The 15,086-nt window shown below is 33.9% G+C and overlaps 1 protein-coding gene across 11 annotated transcripts in view; it reads left to right on the top strand.

The window, feature by feature from the left end:
- The window catches only part of LOC143242994 (formin-binding protein 1-like), a 59,074-nt gene that overhangs the window by 13,394 nt on the left and 30,594 nt on the right, over positions 1–15,086 (top strand). For all 11 annotated transcript variants that reach the window (XM_076486646.1, XM_076486645.1, XM_076486638.1 and 8 more), the window contains exon 2: positions 13,898–14,013. In XM_076486646.1, coding sequence (XP_076342761.1) covers positions 13,898–14,013 — 116 coding nt within the window. The remainder of the gene's footprint in view (positions 1–13,897; positions 14,014–15,086) is intronic.

The following is a 15,086-nucleotide window of genomic DNA, read 5'->3' as shown; positions in this document are numbered from 1 at the left end:
TACTCTTTTACCAACGAATAGTGGGATTGATCATACCATTATAATGTCCCCACGGCTAAAAGAGCGAGCATGTTTGGTATTGCAGGGATTCGAACTCGCGACTCTTAGATTACGAGTCGAGCGCTCTAACCACCTGGTTGCCGGGCCGAACAGCGTGTAAAATTTTAAGATATTTTAAAATACGGTGTGGAAGAGCGTTTCTTACACATAAGAACACCGATTCTTCCCCCCCCCCCCACCCCCTAAATCCACACACACAAACATAAGATTTTCTCCCAGCTTCTGAAAGGAGTATTAAGTTCATTATTTAATTTGTGCGAAACGTTCTAGTTGACGAAATGAAAGTATAGTATGTTACATTTTATTTTGCATGGAAGAAAGATAACGTGACTGAAGATATTATTACAGTTTTACGTATAAGAGTTCTGTCTTCTGAAAACTGCCTAAGGGAAGTCGTACGTCAAACGAGAAAGGACTTTTGAAATTAAGTAAAAATATGTCCAGTTATGAATTGTCAAGTTTAGCCGTTTAAAGCGTGGGTATAATCAGGTCCGTCATTCTGGAGCCCCATAATGATAAGAAAACTCAGAAGTAGATTAAAAAGGCAAAGCATTATCCGGTTTGCCAAATAGGTAAGACCGTCTATGGATGTAATGAATATAGACGACAGCTCTTAGCGAATCATTCCGTCTTTGTGCGCAAGTTGACGTAAATCACACGAGTTTATCGTTGAAAAATACTCATATCAGGACCAGCGTTCACGTGAAGAACCCTTCAGGTCACGTGGTTGCTGCCCCTTCTGACCATCCCCGTCTTGTCTGGCTCCAGTTCAAAACTAGAAATAGTCAGTTGTGTTAAATGCTGCGTTATGAAAAAGTACGTTAATATGATGTTATCGTGTAATTTGTGTTTAAAAAGTTTTGGCGCGAAACTGTTGCTGCTTTGACCAGTGTAAACGTATAACTTGTATTTTTTATGTATATAAGAAACGCTTCTACTAAACGCAAACGTATTTCAAGATGGCTGGTATAGGTATTAAAATATTTATTAAAATAAAGTAGAGAACAACGTTTCGACCTTCTTAGGTCATCTTCAGGTTAACAAAGAGAGAGTTTACAACTGACCTTTTGTTGGGATGAGAGGATAAACGTGTACATGATAGTAGGAGTCGTTACAGTTAGATGTTAGGTTATTAATTAGTAAAGGTATAAAGATGTTCCTTTATATTGGTTTAATTTTGGTTTCTTCTTTGATTTTGCGTTTGTTTATATTTATTTCCCTACTTAGTATCTGGGTGTTTTCTATGATTATGTTGTGTTTAGTTGATTTGCGGTGCTCAAAAACGTGTGAAAGTGTCTAAATATGTAACACGAACCGGGTCATTTTTTACAGACCCTTTTAAGAATAGATTTAAAGTTAACCTTAAATCTATTCTTAACCAACTAAATCATAAAGTCTTAATGACCAATTTTGATGTAATCTCCCTCTTCACCGAAGTTCCAACCACTGAAGCTTACAAGATAGCTTTGGAACTTTATTTCCAAAACCCCAGCCTATTGATATACATCTCAAGTAACCAATCAGCAACCCTTATAGAATTCACTACCACCAAAACTAACTTTATGTTCAGTGACTAAAACTACCTACAAATAAATGGCCTAACTGTGGGCAATCCTGTGCCTCCAGTTCTGGTCAAAATTTTTGTAACACATTGAATCACAAGCGATCATTCCAGCCTTATATCCGCTACTATGCTAATACAGATATGATGACGATACAATTGCTGAATTCACATCTACAGAACACACTCTTAGTTTTTCAACCACGTTAACTCCATACACCCCAACATTAAGTTCACCTGTGAACAGGAAAAAAAAATAACCAAATGTCATTTCTTAACCTCAAGATCACAAGAACCGATACACAATTCAGAACAGAAATCCACAGAAAAAATCACCCATACTGGATTATACATATCCTGGGACTCAGCACAAGAAACAAAACAAGAACTCAACATATTCAAAAACCAAATAAACACAGCCACAAAACTATGTTCACCCGATAAAATCAACAAAATAAAATAACACTTCATCAACATCAAGAAATTTCCTCCAAAAACCGTTAAAAAATATACACGCATACCTAAATCAACAACAATAAATTCCAAGATACAACAAACTACAAAACCTTACATTGCTACTTACCATAAATTTCCGACAGCAACGAACAAATAACCAACATGTAGAAAACACAACATTCGAGTAAACACTAAACTTATTCAAAAAACAGGTACAAAACTATGGTATATACTATGTACGAACTACACTGATAAACACAAGACCAACATAATTTATAAAATACAATGGAACAACTACCACGACTTCTATGTTGGAGGAACAAACAGAAAAATGGAAACCACATTCAAACAACAACAACAAAAGAACACGTTTTTGAACACCGCAAAACAAATAAACACAACATAAACATAAAAAAGGCCCAGATACTAAGTAAGAAAGCAAATTCGTTCCTAAGAAACGATTGGAAACGGTCAGTTGCAAACTCTCTTTGTTAACCTGAAGATGCCCTAAGAAGGTCAAAACATTGTTCTTTGCTTTATTAGTTAAAGTGTTAATACCCATACCAGCTGTCTCTGAGAAAACATTTTTGCTTCAAGTAGGTTTCTTGTCATCACGGAGATTGTGTTTTGGGGCTAATTTGAATTGTAATAGAGAAGTCAAGTGTTAACAGACTGTATATTTTATAATTAATCGAATGAATGAGGTAAAACACTATTGTAATACAGTTTTTGACTGCTGTTTACTAAGAAGTCAAAACGGCAGTAGTTGGCGAAGCAACGGATTCGAAACTCGAATTGTCCTTGTGGTAGAGCTCTGGATTTCGAAGCTGGCGAGACAGGTTCAAATTCAGACGATACCACAAAATTTTCTACATACTTTACTTTGTAGTTGCGTTAATAGAGTGACAGTAAACCAATTGAAGTGTATGGTATGGCGCTGCTGGCTGGTCGCCATTTCTCTGGTAAAGTCAATAGTTCAAAATTATGGACGGTGACAGAGACGAATAATAGTTTTGCCATAAATAGAAATACGAGCAATGAAATCAATAGGCCTAATATTGATGATAAATAAATCAGTTTTGAGGTGCTCTGGCCATTACTGGTTTAGTCGATGTTAAGTGAGATCCATTGTGTTACAATGGTAGCTTATAGTTGGTATAAACATGACTGTCAGATTCTCATGATTGATACAAACATAATTGTTAGATTATCAAACTTGGTTTTGTTTTGCTTTTGCCCAAAACTACACAGGGATTATCTGTGCTGGGAGTTCCTAATTTAGCAATGATAGACTGAAAGGAAGGCAGATAGTCATCATCGCCCATTGCCAACTCTTGGGCTACTCTTTTATCAACGAATAGTGGGATTGAGCGTATTACACTGCATAACAAAGTTTTTGCTTCTTGAACACTGTTGGGTGTTCCTTATAGATTTTTGGCTGCTGATCACGAAAATCACATCCAAATTTGCCCATCACGTACCGTTTCATCGAAATCTTCAGTTTCATCAGGACATTGCTACAATGGAAAAACGATATCAGGGCAACTGGAATCCGTCAATGCTTGCTGACTACTGTTGGACACTGCAACGTGATGCACCGGACATTGAATACAAACGAAAATCAGGAGCAAAACACTTTTAATTATGTTGAACTTAATAGCGTATTAGAAACATAAACGCATTTAAATACGCTATTGCCGGTAAACAGTTAACTGTTTATTTCTCAGAGTTTCTACGTGATGAAGCAAAACAAAAACTATATTTGTGCATACCCACCAGGTACCTGTCACAATCAGCAAACACTTTTTTAAAAAAATGTTGTGCAGTGTTGTTATAACGCTCTCACGGCTGAAAAGGGGCAAGTGTGTTTGGTGGTACGGGAATTCGAACTAGTGATCCTAAGGTTGCGACTCAAGCAACCTGGTCATGCCGGCCCCTCATAGTTGGTATAAACATGGCTGTCTGATTCTCATAACCCTTGTCGATAATTCAAGTTCTACAAAAAAGAAAGTTCGTATTTAGAATACACGTTCATAACCAGTTACAAAATATTATGAAATGTTGTAAGTTCTGTTTGGTCAAGGATTGATTAACATCACGGCAGTGTCATGTTCTAACGAGACAGTTAATGTAGATGTTTATTACATAAATTAGGTATTTATCTTTCTTAAAGTGGCAACGCCATGTGCCAAAGAAAACGCAGACAGTTAACGTAATAGTAAATGTTTGTTAAAATAATTAGATGCTTGTATTTTATTAATGTAAAAGGCGTGGCCTACCTACTTGTTTAATGGCCATGACAATTACGTAAAAAGATTTAAAACAAGTTATCTTCTCAACCGTATCGATTTGTACATGGTATACGTAGTACATAGGATTATTAGACCTCAAATTCATATTTTAAGACAAGCCAGAGCAGACTGTTGTATGTTATGTTTTACGTAATTTGATCAGAAATTATATAGCGACAATATAATATAATGCATGACATTAAAGTTTTAATACCCATAGCAGTCGTCCTTAGGTGCATTTTTACTTCAAGTGGGTTTTTTCGAAGATTGTTTTTATGGGCTAATTTGAATTGTAATAGAGAAGCCAAGTGTTAGCAGACTATATATTTTCTAATTAATTGAAAGGATTTATCCTTTTGTTAACTCACTTATTTCGTGTATTTGATCATTTTTACCATAACTATAAATTTGGATAGTTCTTTGCTGAATTAATAGGTTTATTGCTATCTGAATTTCCAATTGTTACTAGTAGCCAATCACAACGGGTCTTAGTGTTTGTCTCGACCGGTTTGCACTTTTTCCTCTCTTTTCGTTTTAAGGATAATAGTAATTTAATACAAACCATGTTTAATGTTGGCGTGTTGGTAGCGTACATCTTCAAAGGATTCCATTATTACGTAATTTCATTACTTGGATCACTTAATGACTAGCAATGTCACAGATACTTCGTACCCATAATGTAATCTTCTATCTGTTGAAAGTTTGTAACAGAATACAGCGAGTTCTATACACACACGTATGTATGTATATATCGTTGCTATATAAAAATATAGACTTTTCTTTATCACGAGCTTAGTCCCATGAAGTCCCATAAAGCATGATAAAATGTTGTTAACACGCTGTTAAACTGTTAACTAAAGCGACGTTCAATTTTCATCTACGACTGAGTTTTTTTTTTTCAACCTGAGTATGAAATTGTAAACGCTTGAAATGGTACATAAAACTTTTTTTCTCTCTCTTTCCCCAACCCTACACCCACAGCCTCGTCTTACCGGAGGGAAATAACTCAGTTATAAAAGCTGAAAGTAGAAAGTTTCTCATTCGACTCAGTTTTTATAACCAGTAATGTAAAGCAGGCTTAGTATGTCAGAATGTATATTCCTATGTGGAGGGAAGCATTTTATATACATTTAATCTGAATAATTTACACGAATATTTGCCTTAAAAATGAAATTATTTATTGTTTTAGTTTCATACATTTGCTATGGCTCAGCGTAGCCAGGTGGTTAGGGTCCTTGACTCGTAATCTGAAGGTCGCGGGTTCCAATCTCAGTCACACCAAACATGCTCGTCCTTTCAGCCGTGAGGCGTTGTAAAGCTTCGGTCGATCCCGCTATTTGTTGGTAAAGGAGTAACCGAAAACTTGGCGGTGGATGGTGATGACTAACTGCCTTCCCTCTAGTCTTAGACTGCTAAGTTAGGGACGGCTAGCACAGATAGCCCTCGTGAAAACAAACAAACATACGCACACTTGCTCGTTAATGTTACATGAAAACTATAAAATTCTTCACCGTGTGTAAGATTTCTATACATTTAAACAAACTATACTGCTAAAGCTCTGATATCGAAAGGGTAAGTGAAGAACTTTATAAATAAAAGTTGTAAACAAGTAAATTATACACACAGATAGTGAAATAAAATAAGGTTATAAAGCATGTACATTTTAAAGGTTAATCAAAACGAATTATTCAGCGTTTTTTTTAAAAATAATTTTAGTATTTCGAACAGCCTCATTCACTTAACATTAATCGATATAAATATGGTTTGTTTTTAATTTTACGCAAAGCTGCTTGATGGCTATCTGCGCTAGCCGTCCCTAATTTAACAGTGAAAGACTAGAGGGAAGGCAGCTAGTCATTACCACCCATCTCCAACTTTTGGGCTACTATTTTACCAACGAATAGTGGAATTGACCACCCATTATAACGCCCCCACGGCTGAAAGGGCGAGCATGTTTGGTGTGATGGGGATTTGAACCCACGACCCTGAGATTACGAGTTGAGTACCTTAACCACCTTGCCATGCTGGGCCTATCCATACAAATGCATTCTTTTGAAAATAATTTAATATTCGTATCAACTGCAATACGAGTATTAACTTTCGAATGCATACGGGTGTTTATGTAAATTTGTAGGAAAGTAATTAATCTCAGTAACATTTCTGGGTTATCTTTGATGTTAATCGAAATGTTGCAAAAAAAAAACAAACAAAGACGAAATATATTTATCTGATCAAACATTCTACAGGTTTTTAAAAATATCCAACTTGAAGTCGTCTGCATAAAGCTGTGATAATAAAGGATCCGAGTTGTATAAAAGGACAAACATTTTAATGTAAAACTGAGCAAGTTAAATAAGAAATAAAACTGGGTGAAACTTCTCGACCTATTTTTATTCATGCTGGTTCTTATTTCAGTTGCAATAAAAGTGGGGTTGGGGACTAAGCTCATGTTTGAAACATAATCTCGTGTATAGCTTGGAAATGTATATACATTTTTATAGTTTTTAATCATTTTGTAATATTCTTAAAATATGCCAAGCTGTCTTAGTTATTAGAATTCCAAACTATAAATTCGTTGTGGGATCGTGGCTGTGTTAGAAGAGTGACAGTAAAATTACACATGATGATTTCAAAGTACCCCTTGAGTTATTGGTGAGGGAGTTACGATTTGCTTTCTATTTCTTTCGTCCATTAATTTAACATCACGAATGTCTAGCGCAACTACCTACCTGATGTGCAATTTTGCGTGTATATTTGAATCACTGTTAAGAGTAGTATTAGTTGAATTTAAAGTTAAATTATCGTGGTAGGTAAGTTACCAGGTTTAAAACCCTATTTAGTTTTTCAGTTGTAATTCTGGTTGATTAAGTTTATGTTAATTTTAAATTCATAATTTGCTTTTTTAGATTTTCTTTATTTCTTGTTCAAAGCGTTGTATTTCCGAAAGTATATCTTCTTACGGGTGACCTTTTGGCTGACGTGGTTTCCAATACGTTTTTGAATCATGACAAATCATGGCAGATTTTCATGTATAAATTCAATAAAATTGTTAGTTGACTTTGAGAAACTTCAGTATCTTCCTGAAACAACGTCACTGGTCAGTCATTATGGTTAACCGACTCTGTACATGTAGTTAAAGTTGTTGGTAGTAGGTTGAACTACGTGTACGTATTACGTACATGTAGACAAACTTATAGTTGGCGTTTTGTTGGAAAGATGTATGCTTTCATAGTGTAGAGGTTATGATTTTTTTTTTTTTGTAATGAACTGAAATTTAATACACAGCTTACACACATAAACACAAGTGTTGATTTATGGAAACTTTCTCGTTTGGTATTGTTTTAATATATACGCAGATACACCGCACTGTGTGTGCATAATTATTTAACATCAAGAAATGAAATATCCAGCAAACTTTGTGTGATATTTTAATATGGAACTCCTCAACCCTGAAGAAAAAGAGTCGTACGTTTTTTGCACGAACACATGTATATGTACTAATACTTTATAATTAAAAGTTTTAAGAGCTTAATTACGTCTTTTAAACTACAGTTAATTAAAGTAACCTAAAAAACATGTACTTTTAGCCATTGTTATTATTTTTGCTCTTTATTTTAGCATTTATAGTTTTTTTTTAAGTATATATTTCAGAGTGTGTATTTATTTTGGCATCAATATTTTAACCCCAGTTTTTAACAATTTGATTTTAAGAACAGGAAAATGTTGGTAGAGTAAAGGGACATATTTTTCACTGAATATGGCACCCTAGTGGTAAGTTTGCAGACATAAAAACTAAAATCTGTGGTTCAATTTCCCCATGGTGGACACTGCTTATAGCACTGTTTTCACTGTGTAGTACTGCGATAAAAGACACAAAAACCTGGCACAACAACTCCTAGGGTCTCCAGTTAATTTTAATGGTAATGTGTTTTAACTCTGACTCTTGGACTTTCTGCATACTTGGAAGAAGTTGCTAAACCGTTTTTAAATCAATTTAAGTCAGTTATTCAGGATTGTGCACAAACATTGATTCAGTATCAGTTTTTTTAGTTGTTTTATATCATATCACAGTAAGTAAAAATTAATTTTTTGTATCCTTTCATTCGTGTTTTAATGTAAGTCCTGATACACATCACCTGTATAACTTAGAACAGTTGTATATCTACTCTGTCTTTATGTCCATAATATTTTTATGTAGGATTTACAAATAAAGAAACTACTCCAATTGTATAAGGTGTAACTCCTACATGATGTGAGTGAAACAGTTTTCTTCAGTGTAACAGATGGGGGCATGGATTGACTCTTGAGTTCTTAGTTGCATAGGAGTTAGCGAGTTGGATTCGAATGTGTGTGATAATGTCAAAAATTTCCTGCACTTTAAGTTGTGAGTGTGTTGTAAGAGTTATAGTAAACCCCTTAGAATAGGTAATGTAGTTTGAAATTAAGAGTAGTGCAAAGATGCAGTACAAATCAACAGAAGTTGGAAACAATACAGTGAAATGGATTAAACTTCTGTGATTGTTTACTGTTCAGTTAGTATTTAGCATAGTTTAAGTGTAGTATGTCAGTCTAACACAGTGAACATATCTTCATTCTTCTGCTCCATGCATAAATTTGTTTTTGTTGTAAGAAACTGTGAAATGTAGCAAGTAAATACATTGTTATTATGTCTTGATAGAGTTATCTCCCACAGACAGTTAATTCTTTTGAAAGTATATGTTAAAATTTTATTTTCTCTTTGTCTTCATACTTAAACTGTTAAGACTTGTGGCTTTATGATTTTTATTATTATATTGTCTGGCAAAGCATTCCGAGTCTATGGTTGTTTTTTTTACCTGGTGAAAACATTGGTTTAATAAAATCTGTAGTTTATGTAGCAAAGAATTATTATCCTGTAACAACTATCTAATTTGATATATTTTCCTTAACTGACTAAAGGAATACTGATTTAGGTAGTTTAAAAATATCAACACCAATTTGTACAGAATATGAATTTCAAGGCTGAATAACTTGTGTGGAAAATTTGTAAAATTAATACAAACACACAAACCAAGCATACGAGTAGATTTGTTCTGATGTATACAGGCAGTCTAGAAAATCTATAATAGAATCTTTCGATTTCGAGCTTTGAAATACAGTTAAAACTGAGGATGGTAACCTCAACTTTTGTGTTGTGTGCACATGAGTAAAGGTAGAACAAAATATCTTAAATTTGTTTTTAATGTCATGTGAGCTTAAATAAGTTAGTCATTGCAGCTGAAATGGAATTGTGTTCTGGTATCACCTTTTAAAAGTAACATATACTCTTCAAAAAAAGAAATGCAAAAGGCAAAATTTGAGACAAGTTGTTAACAAGTTTATTCTGGGTAGTTCTGTATGACGTGTGAAACTTTGCACATTCACTGCTGAACATCCAAAGTCTGCAAAGGCGAAGTCCACGCTCACTAGTTGAAGTTTAACGTCACTCAACATCCATAACGAGTATACCTCTCCTGAGCATCAATAACTGCTTGGCATCTCCTGCCCATGGAAGCGATGAGATGAGAAATCACATCCTGTGTAATGGCTGTCCACTCAGCCTGCAAAGCTGCTGCAAGCTGAGGTAGAGTCTGCGGTTGAGGTTGTCGCCGTCGCAGACATCGGTCCAACTCGCCCCAAAGATGTTCAATGAGGTTTAAATCTGGTGATCTGGAGGGCCAGGGAAGAACGTTGATGTTGTGGTGTCTCAAGAAGACAGTGGTGAGTCGGGCTGTGTGAGGACGGCCGTTGTCATGTTGAAAAACGTTGACGTTCATCATGATGGGTTGCACATGGGGCCTAAGAATCTCATAGACGGTTGCGTACGGTCTGATAGGAAATCCTATGCAGCCCTGGTATGATTGAGGCAGTAGACATCACAGTGGTGGTCCTATCCCGAAGGTGACGTAACCGGATGTAGCGATCTTGTGCGGGCGTGGTCACACGAGGTCTGCCAGATCGTGGACGATCACGAGTTGATCCATGTTGTTGGTGACAATTCCATAGTCTTGTGATGGTGCTTGGGTGGACATTCACAGCTCTTGCAACATCTTATCGAGATTTGCCTGCTTCCAAGTGACCAATGGCGTTGTTGCGTTGTGCTTCAGTCAGTCTTGGCGTAACTGTATTGCGTGTCGGTGGCTTAACACTGAGCTATGGAAACCGAGAACTCTTCACTTTTATAGGGATTTTGCACATGTTGCACTTGCAGAACATGCAGATCTCTCAAACAAATTTATTTGACACAAATGCATTTTGGCGAAAAATCCGATGTTTTCCTCCGTTTTCAAAGTGCACAACTTTTATTGTCATTTTGGTCTGACAATCAGTGCCTTAACATGTGTAATATCACATACTCTGAGCTTGTAACGTTATTACATATATTTCTCTTTAAAATAACAAAAAATATCCCTTTTGCGTTTCTTTTTTTGAAGAGTATATTTTACTGTTGTGTATTTAATTTTGGATGACATACTACACCATAAATTTTTGTTTTCAAAAGAGCAAAAATGTTTAAAAGTAAAAGAGAGAAGGAAAAAGCACATTAGTTGATTGATAAATTTCAGTTTTTCTTATGTACATTAAGCACTTGCTAATAAGCACATACGTGTATGTGTGTGTGTGTGTGTACATAGGCAAAATTTTTAATGTTTGTGCTCTGCATTGGAAAGTTGATCATATAACACATTAGAGCATTTTAAAACATTAAACATCATATTTTTGAGAATGTAGGCTTCAGCTACTCAACTTTGTATACTGTGTATAAAGCAAAGTCAACTTTATCAACTGTTAAGAAGTACCAGATGATTTAAAGAGTAGGCTTAAAGGTCAAGTATTATTCAAGTGGGATGATTTATTTATAAAACTTGTTTAGTGGTACAAATCTTCTATTATTTGTGATGGTTAATATGTTTTTTTATGTTTTGTTATGTACTTATACTTTCAACATAAAGCTTCCTCTGTATTCCAAGCATGAAGGCTTTTTTAAATGTTTTTATTTCTGGGGTATGCTCTAACTATTTTGTATAGATTTATTGTTTTAAATAAATGTAGCATTACAAAATAGCATTTTCCATCAACCAGTGGACTGTTGAATAGTTGTTTTGATGATGAAATTAAATAGCTAGCTTTTCTTGTTGCCTTTTGTAAATTATACTATTTTGGCTCTCTTGTTATAAAACTTAGTTTTTTAGTTTAAAAGATTCATTGTTACAAGTTTGCTTGTTGCCTAAATTAAAAGTCTGTCTTGGCCAAAATTATATGAACAATTTAATCGATTTAAAATTGTTAGATTTGTTTTTATAAAGGCGTGCAAATACATTTTTGAGCTTAATAATTCACTGTATATCTTTAACTTCAAAGTATTGATAAATAAAGCATTATTATTCTTTAGTTATCATAAATATACAGAAAAATGTCCCACTTTCATATTCTTTATAGTCCTTTACTAATTTCAAAGGAAAAATATTTAAGTAGCATATTGAGTCTTTCTCTTCTTGCTACTGGTTACTGTTGAAGAGTATTCTTTCAGATGTGGAATTCATAATAAAATTTTTATTGTTGGTTCAAACTGGAGAGGCCTGGCTTGACCAGGTGGGTTAAAGCGTTTGACTCGTAATATGAGGGTCGTGGGTTCAAATCCCGGTCACACCAAACATACTCACCCTTATGGCCGTGGGGGCATTACAATGTGACGGTCAATCCCACTATTCATTGGTAAAAGGGTAACCCAAGAGTTGGTAGTGGGTGGTGATGATTAGCTGCCTTCTCTCTAGTTTTACATTACTAAATTTGTGACAGCTAGCACAGATAGCCCTTGAGTAGCTTTGTGTAAAATTCAAAAACAAAAAAACAATCAAACTGGATATTAATACTTTACAGGATGAATATGAAAGCTTGTTTCATGTTTGAAGACAGATCTGTGAAAAGCATTGTATTTGTTTATTTATGTGTCAATTTACATGCATATTTTGTGGTTTGTTCTTGTATGGTTTTTTTTTTTTCTGGTGAGATTGTGTGGACACATATTTTTTTATCTATGTTGTTTAGTGTTTGCTTAAGTAAACATTTAAAAGAATCCATCACTTGTGTGAAGTCTTCATAGAGAAACAGTTCCTTAAACATTATTTATCTTGTTAAATTTGTGATAAATAATCATTGATTGATACGATAATCCCAGTTTTAGACAATAACCTCCATCACTTCATTAGAATTTCAACACAAGGAAACATAGCTCTGTAAAATGCACTGCTTATTTTAACCTAAAAATATTCTGAAATGTAGAGTTAGGTTTCAGTTACGTGTTTGACGGTAATGTTTTCCTCCTTATCATTCAGTTATTAAATATTGTTTATTTGGCACGCGTTATGTTATAGAAACCATTAAAAAATATTTTCTTTCAATGCATTATATTTGCATATAAAATATACAGTTGTTTATATTTTTTCTTCTGATTACCTTGAATACATGTTTTAAGTGAATTGCATAGTTATATCTCTGTAGAGAGACATTGTTTTTATGTTGTTTCCAGTTCTTTTGTTATTTTTTCTGAATATTCTTCATTTGACCACCATTTCTTAACATTTGGATAGATTGACTTGAAACTTATTAGGGTTATACCACATTACAATATGCTCAGATAGTTTTTTTGAATTTTTTGATTCAGGCCTTTTAAAGGATTTTATATTGTTAAAGATAAAACAGCTCAGAAGTGTATAATTTGGGCTCCTGTTTGGTAATATCAAGATAAAAATTGGTACAGATGTAAGTTGTCATATACCCAACATATTTACTTACAAAAACATCAAATTTGCTCATTTTGAGTATTTTTCATAGAGGACAAAAACGTAATTATGTGATTTTTGGTCAATAATCACATATTTTGACTGATTTATATTGGACATGGTACACAGTTACATACAAAAATGGTATATTTGTTCATTTTTAGTAATTAAAGGGCAGGTCAAGGTATCACACAAAAAGATAATAATTTTAGGATTTTTGAAAACTACTCCATTATATTTTTGGCCAGTTTACAGTGGATTTGATACAGATGCATTTCTATAGGTCTAAGACATGCAATTTTTCAGCAAGGAAAGCATAATTTTGGGTTTTCGGGAGCTATTCATGTGTATGTCAACCAATTACATGGGATTTGGTACAAAGGTACTTTTTTGCAGGTCCCAAGCAGCAATTTAAACAGTTTTTTAAGTTTATCATGTGAGAATGGGCTGTGTTGGGACTTGATGGTAGACACACATTACATTTGCCCATAAATCTTGGTCTCTTTAATGTTAATTTTTAGGATCTTGATATTACTTTGAAGTACGTTTTTTTTGGGTTTTTTCAGGTCGGTTACTCAGAATTCAAACTGTAAGCATAACCCTCTTTTATTTTAATATACTTACTTCTCATGTACAAATAAATACTAATGAGAAAGGATACTCTATATAATAATTGTATTAATCAAGAATGCAAAGTAATGTTTTATAACATACATTTCTCCTTCCAGGATCAGTATGATAATCTAGGAGCACATACTCAACGTGGTGTAGATTTTTTGGACAAATATGGCCAGTTTGTCAAAGATAGATGTTCTATTGAATGTGAATATGCCAATAAGCTCAGGTAAGGATGCTACATCTATATTTATAGTTTAAAGTAATGGATTTTAGTCTTAAGGTTAAAAAAAATTCAAATAATTATTTCTAGAAAGTTTTTATCTGTAGTACCAGTGCCTTGGCTTAAACTCATTACCATAAGATGTTTAGTTATGTTTCATGTTGGAATGTATTTACTAAAATGTGCCTTATAATTAAGTTGATAATCAAATGGTTAAGCAGTTTGTAAAGTTATGTTTATTTTTATCGTTGTTTCAATTTTATTTGGGGGAAAAAAAAAACCACTGGCCTACATTTAAGACTAAGTGTTCAACGTGCTAATGTCTAATTTTTAAACTTGCATACGAGAATGTTAGTATGTGAATAGCAGTTCTAGTCAGTGGACACAAAGATAACTCATATTTATAGCTTATTGAGACTTCTGTGAATTGTTCTTTCATTAACAAGGTTTAAAACACTCCTCCCTCTATATTTAATCATCACATTTAAATTCACAGGTTTTACTGCAATAAAAATAAGCATAATATTTAGGTTTGGCACCAGATCTCAACTAAAAAATTTAAAATTAATTTAAGTTGACTGATCAGTAACACGGGTTATGTAATGCAAGTTTTATACTAGAGAGTTTATCAGGCATTTGCTAGGTACTGTTGTAATTTACTTCTGGAAATGCATGTGTGTGTATTATATATAGTGTACAAAACAATCTGGGAATCTTTAAAAATGAAATTTATAATTTAGAAATAGTGTACTCTGCTAAAACCATGTGTGTATAAAAGAAATCTATAATATTGAAATTAGGAATCTTTTAAGAAATTTACAGTAATGCTTGCCTTTGGTAATTTAAAGCAAACTGTTATCTTTTTAAGTTCTTGGTGACATACTTGCATTGTATGCACATTTCTACTTTGTGTTAACAGTAACTAGCATTACATGAAAGTTTGAGTATTCAGCACACATCAGTTATTACAAATTCTGAAGTTTAAGTAAGCACAAAGCTATATCTGTGGAGGCATGTTGTTGGAGAGCACTATCCAATAGGAATTCTAATTCTCTTTCACAAAATAAATCTGATTCTCT

The sequence above is a fragment of the Tachypleus tridentatus genome, chromosome 2 (assembly GCF_004210375.1).
Source record: "Tachypleus tridentatus isolate NWPU-2018 chromosome 2, ASM421037v1, whole genome shotgun sequence".
NCBI lineage: Eukaryota > Metazoa > Arthropoda > Merostomata > Xiphosura > Limulidae > Tachypleus > Tachypleus tridentatus.
The sequence above is the reverse complement of the archived record's forward strand: the minus strand, read 5'-3'. Positions and strand labels throughout refer to the sequence as shown.